Here is a 20,203-nt window from a genome sequence, read left to right on the forward strand (position 1 = left end):
ATAACAAGAATCATCTTCAAGGCATTGTTAATTTCTGCTCAAAAGTTTTAGAAGTTCCCCTGCAAAGTATTGCATCCTATTACAAACAGCAGGTGTTGAGGATGGCACATTAAATAATAGAAGATGGCACACACCCCTAAAACAAATATTTTGGGTGAAGTCTAAGGACAGATCTTCCACAAATCGTTATAAATTTACTTTTGTGCCCTAAGCAATTCGTTTCACAGTGATGGGTTGCAGATGGATGGGCATCTACTGTGTAAAACATGTGCTAGATAAGTTGGCGGTTCATTCCGCTGTGGCGACCCTAGATTAATGAAAGAACTAAGCCGTGAAGAAATTGAATGAATGAATGAAGTTCATTCAGTTCGGTTACTTGGTAAATGTACTGTAGTTAATCGATTGGTTATTACTGCATTATTTATTTATTTATTTTTTTCTTTAATAAATAAATATTATTAAATTTGTTTTCTTTTTTTTCTGCAGTTTTCTCGATAATTATCTTCCTTATTGAACGATAACTATAGATTTTTCGGTATAAGTTGTTAACGCTTTTAGCTTTAAGAGTACCCCAACAATGACTGAAGCCACAAAAATTTGAGCGTCCATTAAATGCCGTAACATATTTTTGACAAATCGATACATCTCTAATATCAACACACTTTAATTCCCATTAATGCACATTTCTGCTGTGTGATTGGCTCTTAGATCAATATAGAGTAAAAAAAGTCCTGATCTTATTATGATTATTGACATAAATTATATTGTGATTTGATATTAAGTCGTTTATCGGCCCAGCTCCTATTTGTACAATCTCATTTGTAGATTTTAGTATGGTTTGTTCATCTCACAATGATGCTTCCTTATAAATATTATACATTTTCATACTGAACTAGCATAAATTCTTATAAATTAGCCATTAAACTGACAAAATGTTGAATTGTTATGTTTCCTTGAGATCAGGGTGGGTTTTCCTTTTAATGTCATTTCATAACAAGTCTTCGAGACCAATATGGTAATATTCATGGTAAGATTACCTGGTTTAAAGGGATGGTTTCCATACTTTTATACCTCTTTGTCTGTTAAACACTAAATAAGATATTTTGATGAAAGCTAAAACAATTGTTTTACATAAGTAAAACAAATAAGTTAATGGCTTTCCATTTCCAGCTTTCTTCAAAATATCAATATATCTATATTTTGTCTTCAGCATTTTCAGTTTTGGATAAATTATCCCTTTGAGCTTATTGTAATGTTTATTTAATCATTAATTTAGTTCATACATGCCTATTTACACATTTTATACTGTAGATTAATCATGACATGAACTGTGCACCAATTCTTGATTGTAATTTTGTCAAAAAACATAACAAAAAGCATGTTGCAAAGTGACAGTTTTCTTTATAAAGGCAACTTGTAATAATCACACAAGTTATCCACATACTTTGCACTAGAGCTTCAGTATGCCAGTCCACAGTCAATGATTCACTACAGAGAGTAAAAGCAAAAACAGACAGAGCTGTCTCCATCTGTCACACCATTACCATCACACATTCTCTCAGAAAAGATGAAAGATAAATCTACTTAAGATTCTGAAGCTGCTCACAAAGTAAATATCCAATTGATATTGTCAGTGGCATTAGCGGGTGATATCTCTGGCCGTTTTATCTTCGGTCTGCACAACTCTAGTTTTGGCATCCCAACTGAGGTTGTCGTTGTTGTTGTTGTAGAAAGGTGTGTGGAGTGCCAGAGGTTCTCTTCACAGTTTGGAGACAATGCCCGAAGGTCTTTGCAGTTTCCACGGAAACTCCTTTCCTCAGACCTCTTGTGTTTCTTGTCGTCAAAAGTGTCATTGACTTGGCTTTTTTAAAGCGAGGCTTCATAACTTCCAGAGCCCTTGAGTAAATCGATCTGAAGTCAGCATAAGCGAACAACGCTCTGATTTCATGTGACAAATCCTTGATCTCTGTCTGTTTTTCTAGTTTTGCTCTGAGCTGCCAGACGTGTTTTCTTCCTTCCTCCAATTCCTTTTGTAAAACATTTGTATTTTTGTCTCTTTCATTTTCCTGTCTCCTTGCTCAAGGTTCTGTCTTGAATGAAACTGAAGCAGCAGCCAGTGTTAATAGGACATGATTGTAGTCTCATGGGAGAACTCTTTGATAGATTGCATTTCTGCATATTCATGTTTATTCAATTTTATGAATACTCTCTCACTGTTTGTTTCTGATCATTTTAGTTTTAAGGTCAGTTGACTGAGAGGTAAATACTTGTTCTATGGGAGAAATGAAGGAAAACCACACAAGGAAGTGTTCTTTACTTGTGTTTTATAGTCCGTTTCCACTGAGTGGTATGGTACGGTTCAGTACGCTTTTATGGCCGTTTCCACTGTCAAAAGGTACCAAAAAGTGAACCATACCGTACCACTTTTTTGGTACCCTTTCGGAAGGGTACCTAGCACAATAAAAGGGTACTAAAAGACGGAGCGAGACGTGCTACTGAACGCTATTGGTTTACTGAGATAGGTCACTAGCTCATGCACAAGCCAGGAGAATAAAAATAAAGGAAGCGCCATTTTTGAAAACACAGCTGAGACATCACACTGTAATATTATATACATATAATAATAAGCCATGGTTGACCCGAGCTTTAACAAATCTTGTCGTTTTATTTTTATTTATGAATTTATTAGACGATCAAAACGATTTGTGATTGTGATACAGATTTAACAAAACACTAAAACTGCCCATATGAAAATTTACCTACAAATAAAAACAGAATACCATGATAATTGAAATTGAACCACAGTTGCCACACAATTATATTTTTAATCTAAATGGCAAAAATGACAGTGATACCGGTAAATATCTGGAAAATTTCATATATTCAAAAAAGCGCTGTTCACACCGGCGAGGACGTTACGAAAATTTTCCGGAAAAGAGCATTCACACATCCATTCCAAAATACCGGTAAATTCTGACATCATTCACCACAAATGAGCTTTAAACGGCTGCGCTTGTATTTGTAAACATTTTACTAAATTACAAACTCTGTGGATGATCAATATTGTGAACAACTTTCGCTGGATCACTTTCGCATGTCGAGATGTTCATAATATGTGCGTGTGCAGGCGCTCACAGGCTGTTTCACAGGCAAACGCAAAGCTTGAAGGTAAACAAACAACGGCTTATCATAAGCATCTCATCGATGATTATTTACACAGTTGGCATTAAGAAGAACATATAAACGTGTTCTGAGTAACATCTAGCAGCTAAATGTGTCTGGAAAAATATTCAAAGGCTTCTATTCTCACAAACCGCGCGGACGTAAATGCGTCTGACTGTTGTGATTGGCTAAAGCAGACGTCTCACGTCAGCACATTCTAGACGTGCACGCGCTAATTACGGCAATCTTCCTTCTGCATTCACACAGCGCAGCATTCCGGCAAATTGCCGGTAATGTTACAACTTCTCTTTCCGGAAAATAGCCAGAACGAATTTACCGGTATTTTCAAAAAGGACCTGTTCACACATACAACCTTTCCGGAAAATTGCTGGCAATTTTCCAGAAAGGTGTGTATGTGTGAAAGGGGCTATTGTCAGAACACTTTTCCTATAATAAATCCATAATATTTTTATAGGAGTTAGCTTGAATCAAAAATGTGCATCTTTTCTTTCTTGTGGTTTAAATACAGGTGAAGTAGCCTCTTAAAATGAGAACAATTGAAGGGATTAATCTTTTTAAATGGGAATTTATTGTTTTGTTGCAGGATTGTGGTTCAGTCAAGATTGCTATGTCAATTGAATAACGTAATTGTGCACAAATACACCATCTGTAATCAACAGCAGTATTATGTAAAAATATTAAAATGGTTAGTTTTTCATGATTTATTTAACACTGCATTTCAAGTATAGCATGTACAATCTCAAAACCTAACTATAATAAATAACACAGGATTATTTTAGGATTCATTTGTAGCCAGACTTTGATTCTATGCTTGATCTATTCTATTCTCTATAAGCACACAAAATGAACAGTGAATCACTGTAAACATAATAGTAAACATCTTGTGAAATTGGTGTTACAGAAGATCCAACTTGTGGGCAGAACAGATGCTCGGGCATATTCTTCACAGATAGTGAGCGTGGATGTGATGTAAGGAACCAAGTCTGTATAAATGCCCTGGGAGCCATTGATTATGTCACCTAGACATAACACGCATTTATGATTTTTGACACCACAGCTGTGAGCCTTCAAGTACATTGATTCACACATGCGCAAACACTCATGCCGTGTCTGTTCTCACGATAAGCCAGAGGATCCAGCTGTAAACTGTCCTCAAAATGTTTATGTACACTAGTTTAAAGGCTACGTGCTTGCAGTTATTTTGCATACAATTAATCAAATTAAACTTGATGAAGTAAAATGAGCCCTTTTAAAATGCTTCCCAATTGTGTTGCACAAAATTGAGGATAACATTTGACATTTGTTTTGTGTTGTGTGTCTGCGTGTGTTAGAAATAGATTCTCTTACAATTCTGAAAAGATATCTGAAGTCATTTCAATACTGATTTTGAAAAATATGGATTAGCTGCAATCTATGTATGAAATGCATCATTAAATATGAAATGGAAAAGTTTGAATTAATGATTCAGTGTCTTTATTCAGTTCACATCACTTGTTTGACATCTACAATATTGGGATTTTGTATGCAGGATTGGGTAGGCATGAACCGGTGTAAGATTCTGACAGTATGATAACCTTGGATTTATATATAATTGTGTCATAGTATTACTGAATTGTGATTACTGCTGTAAAGTAAAGAATGTCTGGGTAAAAAAAACAACTTTTTCCCAATAGAACAAAATGCATTATATTTTAAGAAAGATTTAAAGTATTTTGGAACTGTAAACATGTCAGGCCAAATAATCAAATTGCTCCATTAGAAAACACAGATTTCTTTACAACTTGAAAAGGCATCTTTGGAGATCTTTTTTATAGATATACAATAAAGCCACTGCACTGTTCAGATCTATAGCACGCTAGGATTTTGGTGTGTAAGTTAATTTAAGTTAAGTGGGCTGACACCAGTAGCTTTTGATGTGGAGGGTCCTTTTCTGCTGGAGAGACTGTTGCCCTGAATACATAACTAAATGAAATTGTTGTTTAGAAAAACAACTTACTTATACCATAGGAACATATAACAGAAATGTTTTTACAGTTTTAAAACCTCGACTCTTCCAATGCTTAGTATTTCGTAGTCCATGCATCCCAAATGACACTGTAGGCATAAGATTCTGACGGTATGATAACCTTGAATAAAAATATCATGATTTTACAGTATTGTGATTGCAGATCTAAAATATATTCTTTTAAATGTCTGGGTAAAAAACAAAAACTTTTTTCCCCTTTGAACACAATACGTTTTATTTTGAGAAATTTTTTATAACAGTTGAAATGTCAGACTAAATAAGTGAATCATTGACTTCTGCTGTCTTCATTAGTTTCATAAACACAGATTTATTTACAATTTAAAACAGCATCTTTGGAGAGATTTTGTGCTGGAGATGCTGTTGTCCTAAAAAAAAAAAATAATGTAAAAAAAAAAAAATACATTTACCTTAGGAATGGTATAGCAAATAATTTTGGCGGTTTTAAAACCTTGACTTTTCCAAACCGCAGTATACCTTGAAAACGGTTATCATCCCATTCCTAAATGACACACTATACAACTTGTACTTATATGCTTAACCCTTAACTGTGATGTTGTTCCCAAAAGGAAAACAACATTTTTCCAACCATTTCCCAGGAGATGATTAATGGTTGCCAAATAAGTGAAATAAACAACAAAGCTTTCAAATAGTACCTTTCATGAGTACAACTGCAGGTGGCTTAATTAATAACATAGGAGAATTTTGACATGTTCGTCATTCCACACTTCTGTTTATTGGTTAAATTCATCTTCCAGAAAAAGACTTTTTTTTTTAATAGATTTATTAGATGAAAACGGATTTCTGTATTTCCCGATGAGTAGCTTGTAGCTTATCAAGCTAATACCAACACTGGTATTATTTAATTAATAAAGTGTTCATTTTGCACTTTGAACTACCACACCAATGTTAATGAACAGTTTCCCAGTACTTCTGTGATAATTTGAATGTTTGTAGCATGGAAATTACAGTTTGAAACACTTATGTCATTTCATAACTACGCATGACAGCTGCTCTCTAGGTCAAACACAGATCTGATCATACTTGACCATCATTTACATTTACATCATTTGTGAATAAGATCATGTGGGTGTTTTCTAATCGAGATCACTGTCTTTTAATGATTAATCACCACTCTTCTTCCCACGTGGCACCTCAAAAGTGGCTTTTTTGGTTTATATGACTGTTAATGTTATTGTAAAATATGGAAAATGTAAAATACTTTCTATTCATACCCAAACTAGTACTGTGTGTGCATTTAAACATGAATTTCTGTCTGGTTTTCTTGCAGAATGGGCAGAGCACCACTGAGGATGGAGTTTCTTCATCTGTAAAGGTAGGATTCAACTGACCACAAAAAAACACAAACCAACTTGTTTAGGATGGTCATAAGAGTTTTAAAGAAACAATATTAAAAACAAAAAGAACTTATTCATCATTGAGTTTCTTTCTCATAGCAAACGAATTGTAAGAGGGGTGTGGTTAAGAATATTGAAGTTAACAGCGCAGGACGGACACCCCAAACACAGAAGCAAATGGTCAGAAGCAAAGTTTTTTTAGTGCGTTTACTTGCATTGATTAGTTGCTCACCTAAAGAATAACAATGTGTACAAACAAAATAAACATCGTACATTTTCGATTTCACACAAACTTCATATTATATAGGTAATTTGCAAACTCGGTAAAAGAGTTTATATTTGTTTTTTTGTATATCAGTCAGTTTTTTACAATTTTTACATTTTTATCAGTCTAATCAGTAATGATGCAGTAATCTAACAAAAATAATTGATTTAAGTTTTTTTTATATTGTAATAGTGAATACTGTAGTTTAACTGAAAAAATATGAAGTGTTTTGTATTTTTTTACATTATGATATAATACAAACTTTATTCATGAACGACCTCCAGCGAGCAGAACAAAGTGCTGAAAATTAAAAGGAGTTCATAACACAACACAAGACTTATAAAACATATTTAAAAGAAGGAAGACAAACACATATGTAAGATATATAAAAAACACTATTCAAAACAAATATAAAATTAATTGTCAAAGGCCAAAGAAAAAAGATTTTTGAGATGGGATTTGAACAAAGACAATGAAGGGGCCTGCCTTATATAAAGAGGCAGAGAGCATTCCATCGTGTGGGAGCAGCCACAGCAAAGGCTCGGTCTCCTCTGATCTTACGCTTGGCATTAGGCATTTTAAGGCCGCGTTTACACTAGTACAATTTATTTTTAAAGCCGTGTTTTAGAACAAAGATGATCCACGTCCCGACTGGCGTTTCACCTAGCATTTCTAAATAGCTTTCCATCCACACTGCATCACTGAAAACTAGGCACGGTTTGGTTTACGGTTTTGGAACCACGGTTCGGTTTTTGTTTATTTCTGATGTCTTTCCTCTACAAATTACTTTTAGTTTTCGACATGTGTGGCAAAAAATGTTTACATTTATTATATGTTTTTTGAAAAGTCCTTTTCACAGATCAAAAGTGACAGGTCCTGCTGTAGAGATCTGTTATGAGATTGAATTACGATCTTGTGTATGAGCCAGGATTGTGAGTGGCGTATTTGACAGACCTCAGAGCAGCTTCTGTCTCACAGCAGTGTCTGAGGTCTATTGGCAGCTTTCTGAAACAATCGATGGAACAAGCACTGTAGATTTAGAGTTGTGGCTCAGAGACTCAGAGGCCTCTTTGGGTGTCTAAACGGGTCAAATTACTTGCCTGTTCCTCGGTCAATCTTGACTTTATCTAACTGTATGAGGAAAGCCTTTTTCCTGCTCCCTCACAGATCCCTGTATTTAAAAAAAAAATGTATGTGTAACATGAGCCTGATGTGCTGGACAAAGAGACAGTCTGTCTCCTCCAGCAGCAGCAGCAGCAGCATGTGCTTTTCTTCATCTTTCTGAATGGTGAGCTCACCTCAGGACTGCAGTGAAGCTCTGGTCAAGGTCCTGTGATGCATAAAACCCCAGAGACTGTCGACAGATATTTTTGGGCTTTTAATTTAGTCTGTCCAAAGACAAAAGTGACCTCGCTTAAAGGCACAGGATGTCATTTTCTCGGCTAGAGGGCACACATTTGCAACAAAGGCATATTTTAATGAGTGTGGAATCATGGGAGTTGTAGTCTTCATTGCATTCTAAAGGACTCCTGCTAAAATCATGTTCATGGATGAGCTAAAAGATTCAAAACTTACTATCATAGTAATATGAAGCAAAGTAAGGCTGAAAGCTTTGAAATTATTTGAGACTGCTGAAGAGATATGTACACTGAGCTTTTATCATGGCGTAGTCAACTGATTCCGGTTCTTCCGGTCAGGATCATGTGAGGAAGCACATCTTAGAATCCTATATATATATATATATATATATATATATATATATATATATATATATATATATATATATATATATATATATATATAGAATCCTGCTATATTGCTGCTATGTGTAGTGTAATAAGCATATATTAAAGCATAAATGTCTTTGGGGTTTCAATGTTTTTATGAAACCACAATGAAAATTGAGGATTTACAGTATGACATCTTTATCATTGTGAAACAGGACATGGTCTGTGTCACTAGTAGGTAAAATGGCTTATTTCTCTAAATTCAAACATTTTTCATAAGATTTCTATAACAAACCATTCACATATAGCAAATTATTTAGCACAGTTTTAGTGTTTTGGGATATTTGATTAAAGAAAAACTTACATATGGTCACTTTAAGCAGTAGTTTCACTAGTCTTTGCAGCTTCATTTGTGAATGACTAAATATTATGCAAATATTATCATCAATTAGTGAAGGTAGTTCATTAGCTGTTGATTAATAAGCATGCATTTGTGTAAATACAGCTTGTTAACATTTTAGTTGTTATTTCCTGACATTTCTTAAAATAAATTGCATTCATTTTTGTTATGGTTAGTGCATCATCATCATTATTCTCGGCATAGGCCATGATATGCATCATTTCCAGGGTGCTTTGACAAAAGTGATTCAATATAAACGATTTACTGCACATGTAATGTCCTGTCTTGTTAAAATGAAGCCTCTTCAATGGCAATTAAGATATTTCTTTTAAAACAGCATGTCAATTTTCTTTTATTGTGCTATTGTGCTCATGTTTTAGGGTTTTTTATTCTCTGTGGTGCCATTAGATTCTCATAATATGTTGATCTCTTAAAAATAACAAAGAATTAAAGACAGTAGAACAGATATACTTTGATGCTTAAACAAAGTAAAAAAAAAAACTGAGACAGACTGTGCAAATAAAATGTAAAGATGTTTCTTATTTGACACAAACAATAGATGTTTTATTGTTCCAAAGGCAAAATGAGTCGTTTTGAAAAACTTGCATGTGGATCATGCATCTTCCTTGCATTGAGATTTTTAACAATAACATTTGGTAATAATAATAGGTTACATAGTAGATTAATTTTTTTCTATGAATATTTTTAGATCAAATTTCTTTAAGTTAAATACAGTTTAAAGGAATTGTCAGTAATTTTTCCATTTAAATAATGTAATCAAAACAATTCAGTTTTTGAATCCCATTAACTGAATTGGTGATTACACATTTAAATGATTTACGAGTTTGTAAAAATCCCCTGAAATTCCTCCATACAGTATATATGCACATTGATAAAGTTCATGATAACTATTAAACTGATTAATTGTAGTTTTTGTTCAATGTAAACTAGGGCTGTGCGATTAATCAAAATTAGATTAGATATACTAAATTAGATAATTGCAAGAGGCTGCGATATGAAATATATATATTATTTAACTTCCCCCACTCAGAGCAAATGCGTGACTGCCGTCTGTGTGTGACTGACAGACTTACTAGCCAATTGATTGAGCGCACTTTCGTTCTGCCCAATCAGAATTGCGCAACTGAACTATGCTGCACAAACTACTACAAACAAACAGTTTTTAGTGCTAAAAACCGGGGTTCTGCCCAGCCAAGAACAAGTAAAAAAAAAAGAGAGAGCTATACAAGGCCTGGGTAATCATCAACAAATAAAACAACTGCATTCTGACACTGCACTCATATGACAGGGTATGTGAACTGTTGTAAAAAAATAAATGAGTGAATAAGAAGAGAGAAACCAGTCCAGGAGACTCGAAACAAGCAGAATTCCTTCATTGAGACGTGTTGGTTGATCTGCAGTCATACAGCGTCTTTTGGATGTCCATGTGTCCGCAGAGCCTACTGGAGGTCCGCAGTCTGCAAGTTCTATCACGAGTCTGAATTAAGACAAAGATGTCCTGTCGATATTGTCCTGTTAGGAGGAGGGGAGATGGCTAAACAAAGCATGCAAATTCAGTATTGGAGTCAGCATGGCATAGGTGTTAAAAACCGGCCCAGCTACTGACCACACAAGTTAATCAACATAGGGTTTCTGTAGCATAAAAGCAACACCCGAAGACAAAGATGGAGCCATTTAAAACATTTGCACCACTTTGGCTTAGCCTGTAGTCAGAAAGACAAAGGTTAAATGTCCCTCCTAGCTGGCATGTTAATGAAATTATATAATTAAAAACCAAAGAATATAACTTTTGAGTTATACGTAGGTTATTGTTCATTCGGAATTCGGAATTATAAATTCGAAATTTATATTTCCACAGAACTTACTCTTTCACGATTCATTCTTAGCATTCAGTGTACGCAGTTGAATTAAACATATGTAACTGTTTTTGCTGAAATCATTGCTGCAATCAAAAACGAGTAATGTGTATGATTAAGCATAGCGTGAACTTGCCTGATATAAAATGAGAACTGCAGAGTCCAGCATTTTTAATTAGGTCCTCACTTCTTTCAGCTCCCTTTTAGCCAAAAACGTCTGCGGTTGGCATTAAAAGCAGTGTGGTGTACAGTAAAAGTTAGGTTTTCTATTTTCGAATTGGGCATCCTACTGCACAACACGATATGTTTGCTATTTCAACTGGTTTCTTTTTGCAACTGGGAACCCGTGTGACGTAGGTTGGTAATTCCTCCATTGCCAGTGACAAGCTAGTAGCAAGCAAAATACAATTTCAGAGTTGTTTGCTAATGTAAGTTGATATCTTTTCAGTTCCTTTTATTAACTAACACTCACTGTATTTTAGCAGTAAAAAGCTACACTACAGATTATTGAGATGAAGCTTTACTACATAATTAAATCAGAAATCGAAATCCCAATGTCTGTCAAAAAATTGCACTTACTGTAGATATTTTCCTCAAATCACACAGCCCTATTGTAAACCTTGTTTTACCTTTTTTGTAGTTCATTTGTAGACTCTTCCCAAAAGGAGTCCTGACCACCAGAGAAAGAACCACTGTGCTAAAAGTAGGTTTAATGTTCACACCATAAAGAATTTCTCATGATTTGTTGGCAGTATTTGACCTGGACAAGTTTTGAAGATTTTCCAAATGCTGCCTGAAACCCATTTAACAGAACTCGTGCAACAAATATGGGCCCATAGCAGCAGACACCATGATAACAGCCAGAGCCTGTGATTCATGAAGCCATTACTGATCCACCAGCTCACGAACTGTCACTGCGCCCCTTGATACATGCTTATTGGTTGTTGTTGTTGTGGGAGCACTTGGAATAAATCACATGACTTTTTATTTCGTTTCATGTCAGCATCAGGTCGTTGGTGAGGGTCGATTAACTGTCGATGAACTTGGATGTGATCTACGGTCATCATAAATACAGTGAAGTCAATCTGTTTGGAAGGACAGGGCCGGCAAAACAATCCAGCTATGCACTGAAGCTAATCTGAGACGAAACAAGGCCACGCACAAACAAAAGCAGATGTGTTATGGCAGATTCACTGTGAACACTTCAAAAGGCCATGGCTTGTTTCACTTGTCCATGTTTGCGGATGTTAAATTGGGGTGTGTGAATAAATGGATGGATTTGTGCCTGTTGAGGGTTTTGTCTTTGGTCTCTTTATGCAGTTATTTTAAATAATCTTGTTCCTCTTTTTGTAAGGGAACATTCTGTCTAAGGGATGTTGATTAGTGGGAACAAGTGGTGAACATGAAGATGAAAGAGATCAGTTATTGAAAAAAAAAAAAAAACAGGAACAGTTAATGAGGTGAACTCTTGTAGTTTTTACTTCATACGCAGATTAAAATTGCTGTCTAGAATGTGTTGGTACCAATTTGCCTTATTAAAGGTGAATTTTTATTCTTCTCTTTTTTCATCTCTCTCTCTTTAATATGCTGTGTAGACCTACATCACACAATAACCCTGATTTGCATTTACATCTGAAAGATGTGTTTTTTTAGCATGTTTGCTCATCTGCAAGATGTTTTTGAGGCTTCTGCTGCTTTCTGAACTGTAAATAAATGGAGTTTGACCCTTTTAGTGTTCGTGTGGAGATCATCACTATCATGGACAGAGTAATAAAGTATTAGAGTAATCTACAAGTTAATTAAAAAATAATCCAAGGCATGAATGGATGGGTTTGCAAATGTATTTAATAATCTATAAATTAAATAAATTGATTAAATGGCAATATTTCAATGGTTAATTGATCGAGTAGTTCTAAAAAAATCTAAAGGAAATAGGAATCCATCAATAAATCATTCAAATTAAAAAAGAAATTACCAGAACGTTCAGAAAGTTCATTTAAAAGGGTAGTTTAATAAGAAAACACATACCTGATCATGTACTCTCCCTTAATATATACACTTATTATTATTATTATTATTATTATATTTCTGTTGAATGCACATGCACCCATTGACTTCCATAGTAGGAATGTATTGCTATGAAAATTGATTGGCCCCATCAACCAGCATTCTTCAGAATATCTTCTTTTCTTTTTAACAGATGAAACAAATTTGATGGGTGATTGAAACGATGACAGAATTTTCATTTTTGGCTGAACAATCCTTTTAGGAATTCATACATTTATGGCATTTCAAAGTGCATTTGCAAGGGCAGTTTAAAAACAGAAACGCATAACTGGAGCAACAAATAAAATTAAAAGTAGAGATTTTACTGGAAGTTAGCTGTTAAAATGCCAGTTCGGTTTTGATTTCCTAATGTTAGCTTTTTTTATAATAGTATTTGGATTGCTTGTTAATTTAGCCTTTCTATTTTAGCTGCTCTATTGAGCTTCTCTTTGAGCATTGCACTTGTAAAGGTAAAATAATGCAGATTGGCCATGGTTGATGAAGATAACAAGCTCTCTAATTGGCTGTCACCTGACAAGTTTGACAAGTTTTTTGCCAATACACAACTATTGTGTTGAATAATAAATACTGCATGTAGAGCATGAGTTATTCAAGATCTGAAAGCAGATGTACAAGGCTATTCCGACTTGAGCTGTAGTATCGATATTATGCATGAATGCTGCTAATAATACCCGGTTCTACTGTAACCCTCCCCCAGACAGATAGCAGGAATAAATAGCTGCATGTCCAGGAATCTCTGTCAGCCAGGTCTTGAGTTGAGCAGAGTCAAGCGTGACATGTCGGAGACTCCAGAAGACTGTCTTAGATGATAAGAACAGAGAATTTAATGAGATCTTATCATCTCTATTTCATGGCTTTTCACTTTCATCTCACTTTCATACTGCTTTACCTTCACATCTTGCTTCCTTTGTCATTAACAGTCTCTCCTTTTACCCCTGGCTATCTGGGATTCTAAATATGGGATTATTTGAAACTACAGTGTGAACATTTTATTTATTTATTATAATTAGAAATGGTTAATTTAATATATTCTTCATAATTTAGGCCCGGTTTCAACTTGGTATTAACATATGTTAGAATGTGACTTTTGTCGAGACTCTTTCCTGTCTTGTTTCATCATTTTTGCCTGAGCACTAAGTGTGTGAGTAATAATGAATGAATGAACACGTTGATGAATTGGTGGGCAAATGGGAAAACTATGTATTTAGGTGGAAACTATGATTTAGATTACATCTATTTATTTTGTTTCATTACAGAAAACTATGAACACTTTGTTTCAGGGTACTAACTCACAAGACACAAACATATAAAGCATACGAGTATTTCTAACAAAATGCCTGGAGCATTAAGACAATACGAATGTCCTACAAGTGGTTTGTCAGGCCCACTCACCTGCATGCATCACACTCATGCATCATACCATTATGTGTTGCATTGTGTGTATGATTTACTGAAATTTAGTCTTTAAGTTTTGAACTGAGATACTGTGTCTGAGCCTCGGACATTATCAGGAAAGCTTTTCCAAAGTTTAGGAGCCATAAATGACAAGGATCGACCTCCTTTATCAGACTTTGCTATTCTTGGTAATACCAGAAGCCCTGTGTTTTGAGATCTTAAAGAGCGGGTTGGACTGTAGCGAGACAGAAGTTTGGTTAGATAAACAGAAGCTTGATTATTTAAAGCTTTATAGGTACGAAGCAATTTTTTTATAATCAATACGGAACTTAAATGGCAGCCAGTTTAGGGAGGATTAATTTGGGGGGCACATGGTCATATTTTCTTGATCTGGTAAGAACTCTGGCAGCTGCATTTTCTACTAACTGAAGTTTATTAAAAGAGGATGCTGAGCAGCTAGCGAACAGAGCATTACAGTAATCCAGCCTAGAAGTCATAAAAGCATGGACTAGCTTTTCTGCATCTGAGATGGATAGAAAGCTTTGTAACTTATTTCTCAGATGAAAAAAAGTCAGTTTTTGTGACGAGAGATATGATTTTTAAAAGTTAAGTTGCTGTCTAATATAACTAACACCTAGATCTTTTACAGTAGAGCTAATACTTGCATTGTATTCTTATTTCATTACGGCTCCCATAGTTAGTAAAACATTAGTTAATTTAGCTAAATTGTAAAATGAAAACTACAAAACCGTTTAGACAGGATCTGACTTATTGTTTCTTATTTTAAAATGTTCTTTGCTTTTTCTGTGCAGAATTATTTTTTGTAACATTTTAATGATTGATGCTGGTTGAGTTTGAGAGTATAAACGCTTAAACTTAACACCTAAAATAAAATAAATCACTTCTTAACTTTTATTTAAGGTTTATAATGCAAGTCCAATTAGAAGCACTGCAGCAGGACTTGTATAATACATCTACTAAAAGAAAATTTCACTTTACAAATTGTGATGCACATAAGTCCTTTAATCATTTGCATATTATTAAATTATATTTCTGAAATTAATTTCTAAACTCAATACATGTACAGTTGAAGTCAGAATTATTAGTTCCCCTGATTTATCAGCTACCTGTTTATTTTTCCCCCAATTTCTGTTTAACAGAGAACACATTTCTAAACATAATAGTTTAAATAACTCTTTTGTAATAACTGATTTATTTTATCTTTGCCATGATGACAGTAAATAATATTTTACTAGACATTTTTCAAGACACTTCCATATCTTAAAGTGACATTTAAAGGCTTAACTAGGTTAATTAGGTTAGCTAGGCAGGTTAGGGTAATTAGGCAAGTTATTGTATAGCGATAGTTTGTTCTGTAGACTATCGAAAAAATATATAGCTTAAAGGGGCTAATAATTTTGACTTAAAATGTTTTTTAGCAAAATCAAAAACTGCTTTTATTCTAGCCAAAATAAAACAAATAAAACTTGAAATGTGGTTGGTTGAGTGAAACGACTAAAATGCCTTTCCACTACCCTGAATCAAGCACACATGGATCTTGAGAAGTTGCATCAGTTTCTAGAGTGAGACTTGGCAGAAATTGGCTGTAATGGATGTCAGATCTCATCCTCCCATAAGGTGAGCCTCCTCTGCCTCAAGGCTTGTTTTGGCAAGTCAGGCGGTTCCTCTATATTTTGCTATTCTTAGCATTGCATAACTTGCATTATAGGAGTTTTTGAGTTTTGCCCTGGAAATTTGATTATGATTTATGCTAATAATTCTTAATAGCTAAAGTACTGTAGCTCTATTACTCCTTATTCTAGAAAATAGATTTACTAGTAATTTTACTATCAGCTTGAAAAGTCTTTAGCTTATTAAAAAATTTGATTTTCTTATCTGAGAATTTAAATATTAAAAAACTATGTCAACAGCATAAACTATTAAACTATGTAAATCACTCAGACTGACCGTAAAATGAACATTCATGTAAACTGTTTATGTAAACATATAAATGAGAAATTTCAGTAAATTGCCGAATGTTTTGACGCCTGCATAATTTCCAAAATCCATGTAGTATCCATGGGCTACATTTAAATCTTGTAATTCTTACATAAAAGGGGAAGATTGTGATTTCATGATATAGATTGCACTGATACAATATATTAAATTGTTCTCTTATTTTGAAATAAAAAATATGTAAGTGCAAAAACCAGAAACCATTTTACAAAAAGTTTTTAGTTTAAAAAAGTATTTAAATTCCTTGTTGTATGACGATCTTTTCAACTGAATTAGTGGAGAGGTTTATTTTAGCTAGGAGTTACTGAGATATCTTTACTTAACCAGAGTAACCTTGTTTGCTTCAGAGGTAAATTGCGGATGGTGAAATATAGGCTAATGGCAAAATCATAATATGCTCAACAAAAAGGACCAACAAATGTTTTTACAGTTGTATTTTGTATTTTAACATATATAAAAACACAGGTATGACTTATTTTCAGCCTCTACTGTACAAAAATAGTGATGTTTATTGGCACCTTTTACTTCAGAAATATCACAGTAAGAGCTTAGTTATGACACGACACATAAACATTCACTTTTATAAGCAGTTTACGTGTGTTTGTTGCTTCATTACAAACATTTACAGCAAATTTCATAATCTGCATGTTAAACAGAAGATATACATTCAAACAGGCTTTTAATAGTAAGAATATATTTATAATCCTTATATCCTGCATTTTGAAGTACTGTGAACATTTTGGCCAGTCAAATGCTGCCTGCGGGATGCCTTAATGGCCATGTGTGGATTGAGAATCTTTAAATAATTCCTTGCAATTAGTGAGATATGTTGAGGTTGGCAAATATTTTGCATGACTTGTGCCCTCTAGTCACAACATGCTCTAACATCTGAGATCATTCTGTTTAGGGTGGCTCCTTATGTTGAGATTATATTCAGGATGTTCTCCTGTTTTCTTTCTTTGTACAGTCAAATGAGACTCCTATTTGTCTGATGATTTTGATTTTTATATTTTTTCATCTTATCAGGCGACTTTTCAGAAATTATTTTTAAAAAGATTATAGTAAATCTCATTTTACATCGTCATCAAGACTCTATTGATGAAATACTGCCTTTTTTTAGTCAGTCCTCTGATTTTTAACATTTCTGCTAGTGATTTTGGCCAATTTATGGAGTCATTTCCAGAGTCGCTGCTGAGATTGGAACAGAATCAAAAGCTCATGTGAAAATTGAAAGTGAGAAATTGGTCCTGTATGAGACAGTTCAGCTCTGTAGAGCTGCAGAAGCACTAAACTACCAGTCAATATCTTCTGATGAATGTATAAAGCTTCTCATCTAGCCTAGTGGTAGAGTTCAATCTTCTTGGCTCTACTTTCTGTGAGTATGTTTTGCTGAAGTTTGTTTAAAAATTCTGTTCTGTCTTTTGTTCTGAGAGGTTTTCAAAAGCAGGAACGAGCCCTGTGGGAGACGTCCAGTGGTTTGTCCTGTTTATAAAGTGCTATCAGAACTGCAGCTTATTCTCTAGAGAGCCAGGAGAGAAATAATCAACAGATATTAAAACAGACAAAGTTGTTGCTTGAAAGCAGAAGACTACAGGGGTTTTACCCAAAATATAATTTTGAAAAAAAATTTCTTTCAGAACATGAAGATCTGGCAAACTGTTCAAATATGATTGTCAAAAAATTAAAAAATTTGACTCCAGAATTTAAAAAATCATTTTGTTGATCATTAGGAAGAATAGTATTTTTTATTTAATTATTATTTTTTGCTTGGTGCAAGTAGTTTTTTCAGAGTTTCATTCATTTTTTCCCACACCTTTTGCTTAATGCACAGAAACCGTCTTGAACTCATCTGGGAGCATTTTTTTGCCTATTAAAAAAAGAATTTCACAAGTAAATAAAAAAAAAACAATACAGTGGTCCCTCGTTATTCATGGGAGTTATGTTCTAAAAGTAACCTTTAATAGGCGAAATCCATGAAGTAGTCAGCTTTATTTTTTACAATCATTATAGATGTTTTAAGGCTATAAAACCCCTCACAACACAGTTTATACACATTTTTCAGACAGGCATTAACATTTCACACTTTTCTCTCTTGTTTAAACACTCTCAAAGTTCAAACCTTCGTAGAAAAACAAGTCCAAAGATCAAAACCATCAAAGCCAAAAATCTTCATTTATTTTTTGTGTAATGCTGCCCTACAGCTGCGCAACTTTTACCTTTCTTTAGCATGTCCAGAAGTTCAGTTTCTGTGCTATGATTAGCATCTTTCTCTGCCTTTTGAGTGCTATTGGGAGAAAACTTGCAAGCATACAGTACAACACCTTAGAGTCACACTGCTAGCGATGGAAGATTTATGTTAATTTGGTAAGCTGAATGCATTCTGTACTGTTTACGATAGATACGGTACGGAGGAGATTGATTGACATGGTCTACAGCCAGTCAGGACGCAGAACACAATGTGCTGTAGAAAAAAAGCATGTCAAATTATGTAAAAACCCACGTCATAGCGAGGGATCACTGCAAAATTAATAGCTTATGCACTTAGTTTCTCTTTGAAAATAAGGTAATGTTTTGATACGACAACAGAATATTCATGTATCGACATGACATTTTCAACTTTATATCACACAACGTATATTAGCATAGCATACATTTTTATTTTAAACATGTACAAGTCATTGTATGTGTGAATAACATTTTGTTTTTGAATGAACTCGAATGTAAAATGGCGTCATTACATCATTGGTCTTACTCGAAGGCCTTCACATACAACTTTAATTCTGCTTCTTCTCTGCATTTAAAAGTCCCTCGACACACTCATGCGGTTGTGTTTGCTTCATCCATAATTGATTTTCACATGAAGTGTTGTCCTGTTTGTTAGGAAATGTTGTTAAATTGATGAATGTTGCCCCTGTTGTGTGTTTGCCGTGTGCCGCTTTGCTGACTGTATTGACCTTGTTGTCATGGTGTTTTATAATCGGCATGGCAACAGCATGAGATTTCGATGCATTAAACGGGGAGAGCGAGGAACAAACGTGTTCACTGAAACATTGCAGCTCATTGTCAGCTGTCAGAGTTGGAGTAAAAGGTTTTTAATGAACGCATGTTCATAAATACGGACCATTGGCACTAATGAGAGCGAATGGAGTCTTGCCATAAAAACTGTTGTGAGAGGTGTTTGTGTTAACGTGAAAGAGGCTGATGGATGTGGAAGCTCACTATTTGAATAAACATTCTCTCTGTGGATCATGAGATAATCAGTCTTTTACTCTAAGCATTATTTCAAGCTCTAACATTATGTTTGCAAGCTGAAGGCAAAACAAAATGCAATGTAATCTAATAAAGCATCAGTGAAGTAGAATAGTTTTTCTAGTGTGTTATTGTTGATAAATAGTTGTTCTTGTGTTTGTTGAAAATCGTGATAATAGGTTTGATTGCTAAGAAGGGAGATTTTAGTTCAAATTTTCTTATGTGTAAGGGATATATATGTATATATTTTTAAAAAATACTGTAGACACAACTTACAAAGCCACTTTAGTTGAGTTTTACCTGTTTGGATCCATGTAGGTAATTTCTGGCTCTGGCTGGAGCTTTTTAGCTTGGCTTAGCTTAGCTTAGCATAGATCATTCAATTGGATTAGACCATTGGCATTTCACTTAAAAATGATAAAAATTTTCATATTCAATAGCAATTTTTTTATTTTCCTTCAATTTTAGTACAATATGTAACTACAGAAGAGTCCAGCTTTGAGAAAATTATCTGAACCTGTTTAGACTGTTACGCTGCCATATAAAGGATAACTAGAAATTTAATTCACCCCATGTTATTTCTAATCCCCCAAGACTTTTGTTCATTTTCAGAACACAACTTAAAGATATTTTAGCTGAAATC

The 20,203-nt window shown here is 34.3% G+C and overlaps 1 protein-coding gene across 3 annotated transcripts in view; it reads left to right on the forward strand.

The window, feature by feature from the left end:
* Positions 1–20,203, forward strand: part of rps6ka1 (ribosomal protein S6 kinase a, polypeptide 1) — a 105,614-nt gene that overhangs the window by 14,869 nt on the left and 70,542 nt on the right. For 2 of the 3 annotated variants that reach the window (XM_068214461.2, NM_001077775.2), the window contains 1 exon segment: positions 6,498–6,542. In XM_068214461.2, the coding sequence (XP_068070562.2) occupies positions 6,498–6,542 (45 nt within the window). 3 annotated transcript variants of the gene reach the window in all.

The sequence above is a fragment of the Danio rerio genome, chromosome 17, assembly GCF_049306965.1.
Source record: "Danio rerio strain Tuebingen ecotype United States chromosome 17, GRCz12tu, whole genome shotgun sequence".
Lineage (NCBI taxonomy): Eukaryota > Metazoa > Chordata > Actinopteri > Cypriniformes > Danionidae > Danio > Danio rerio.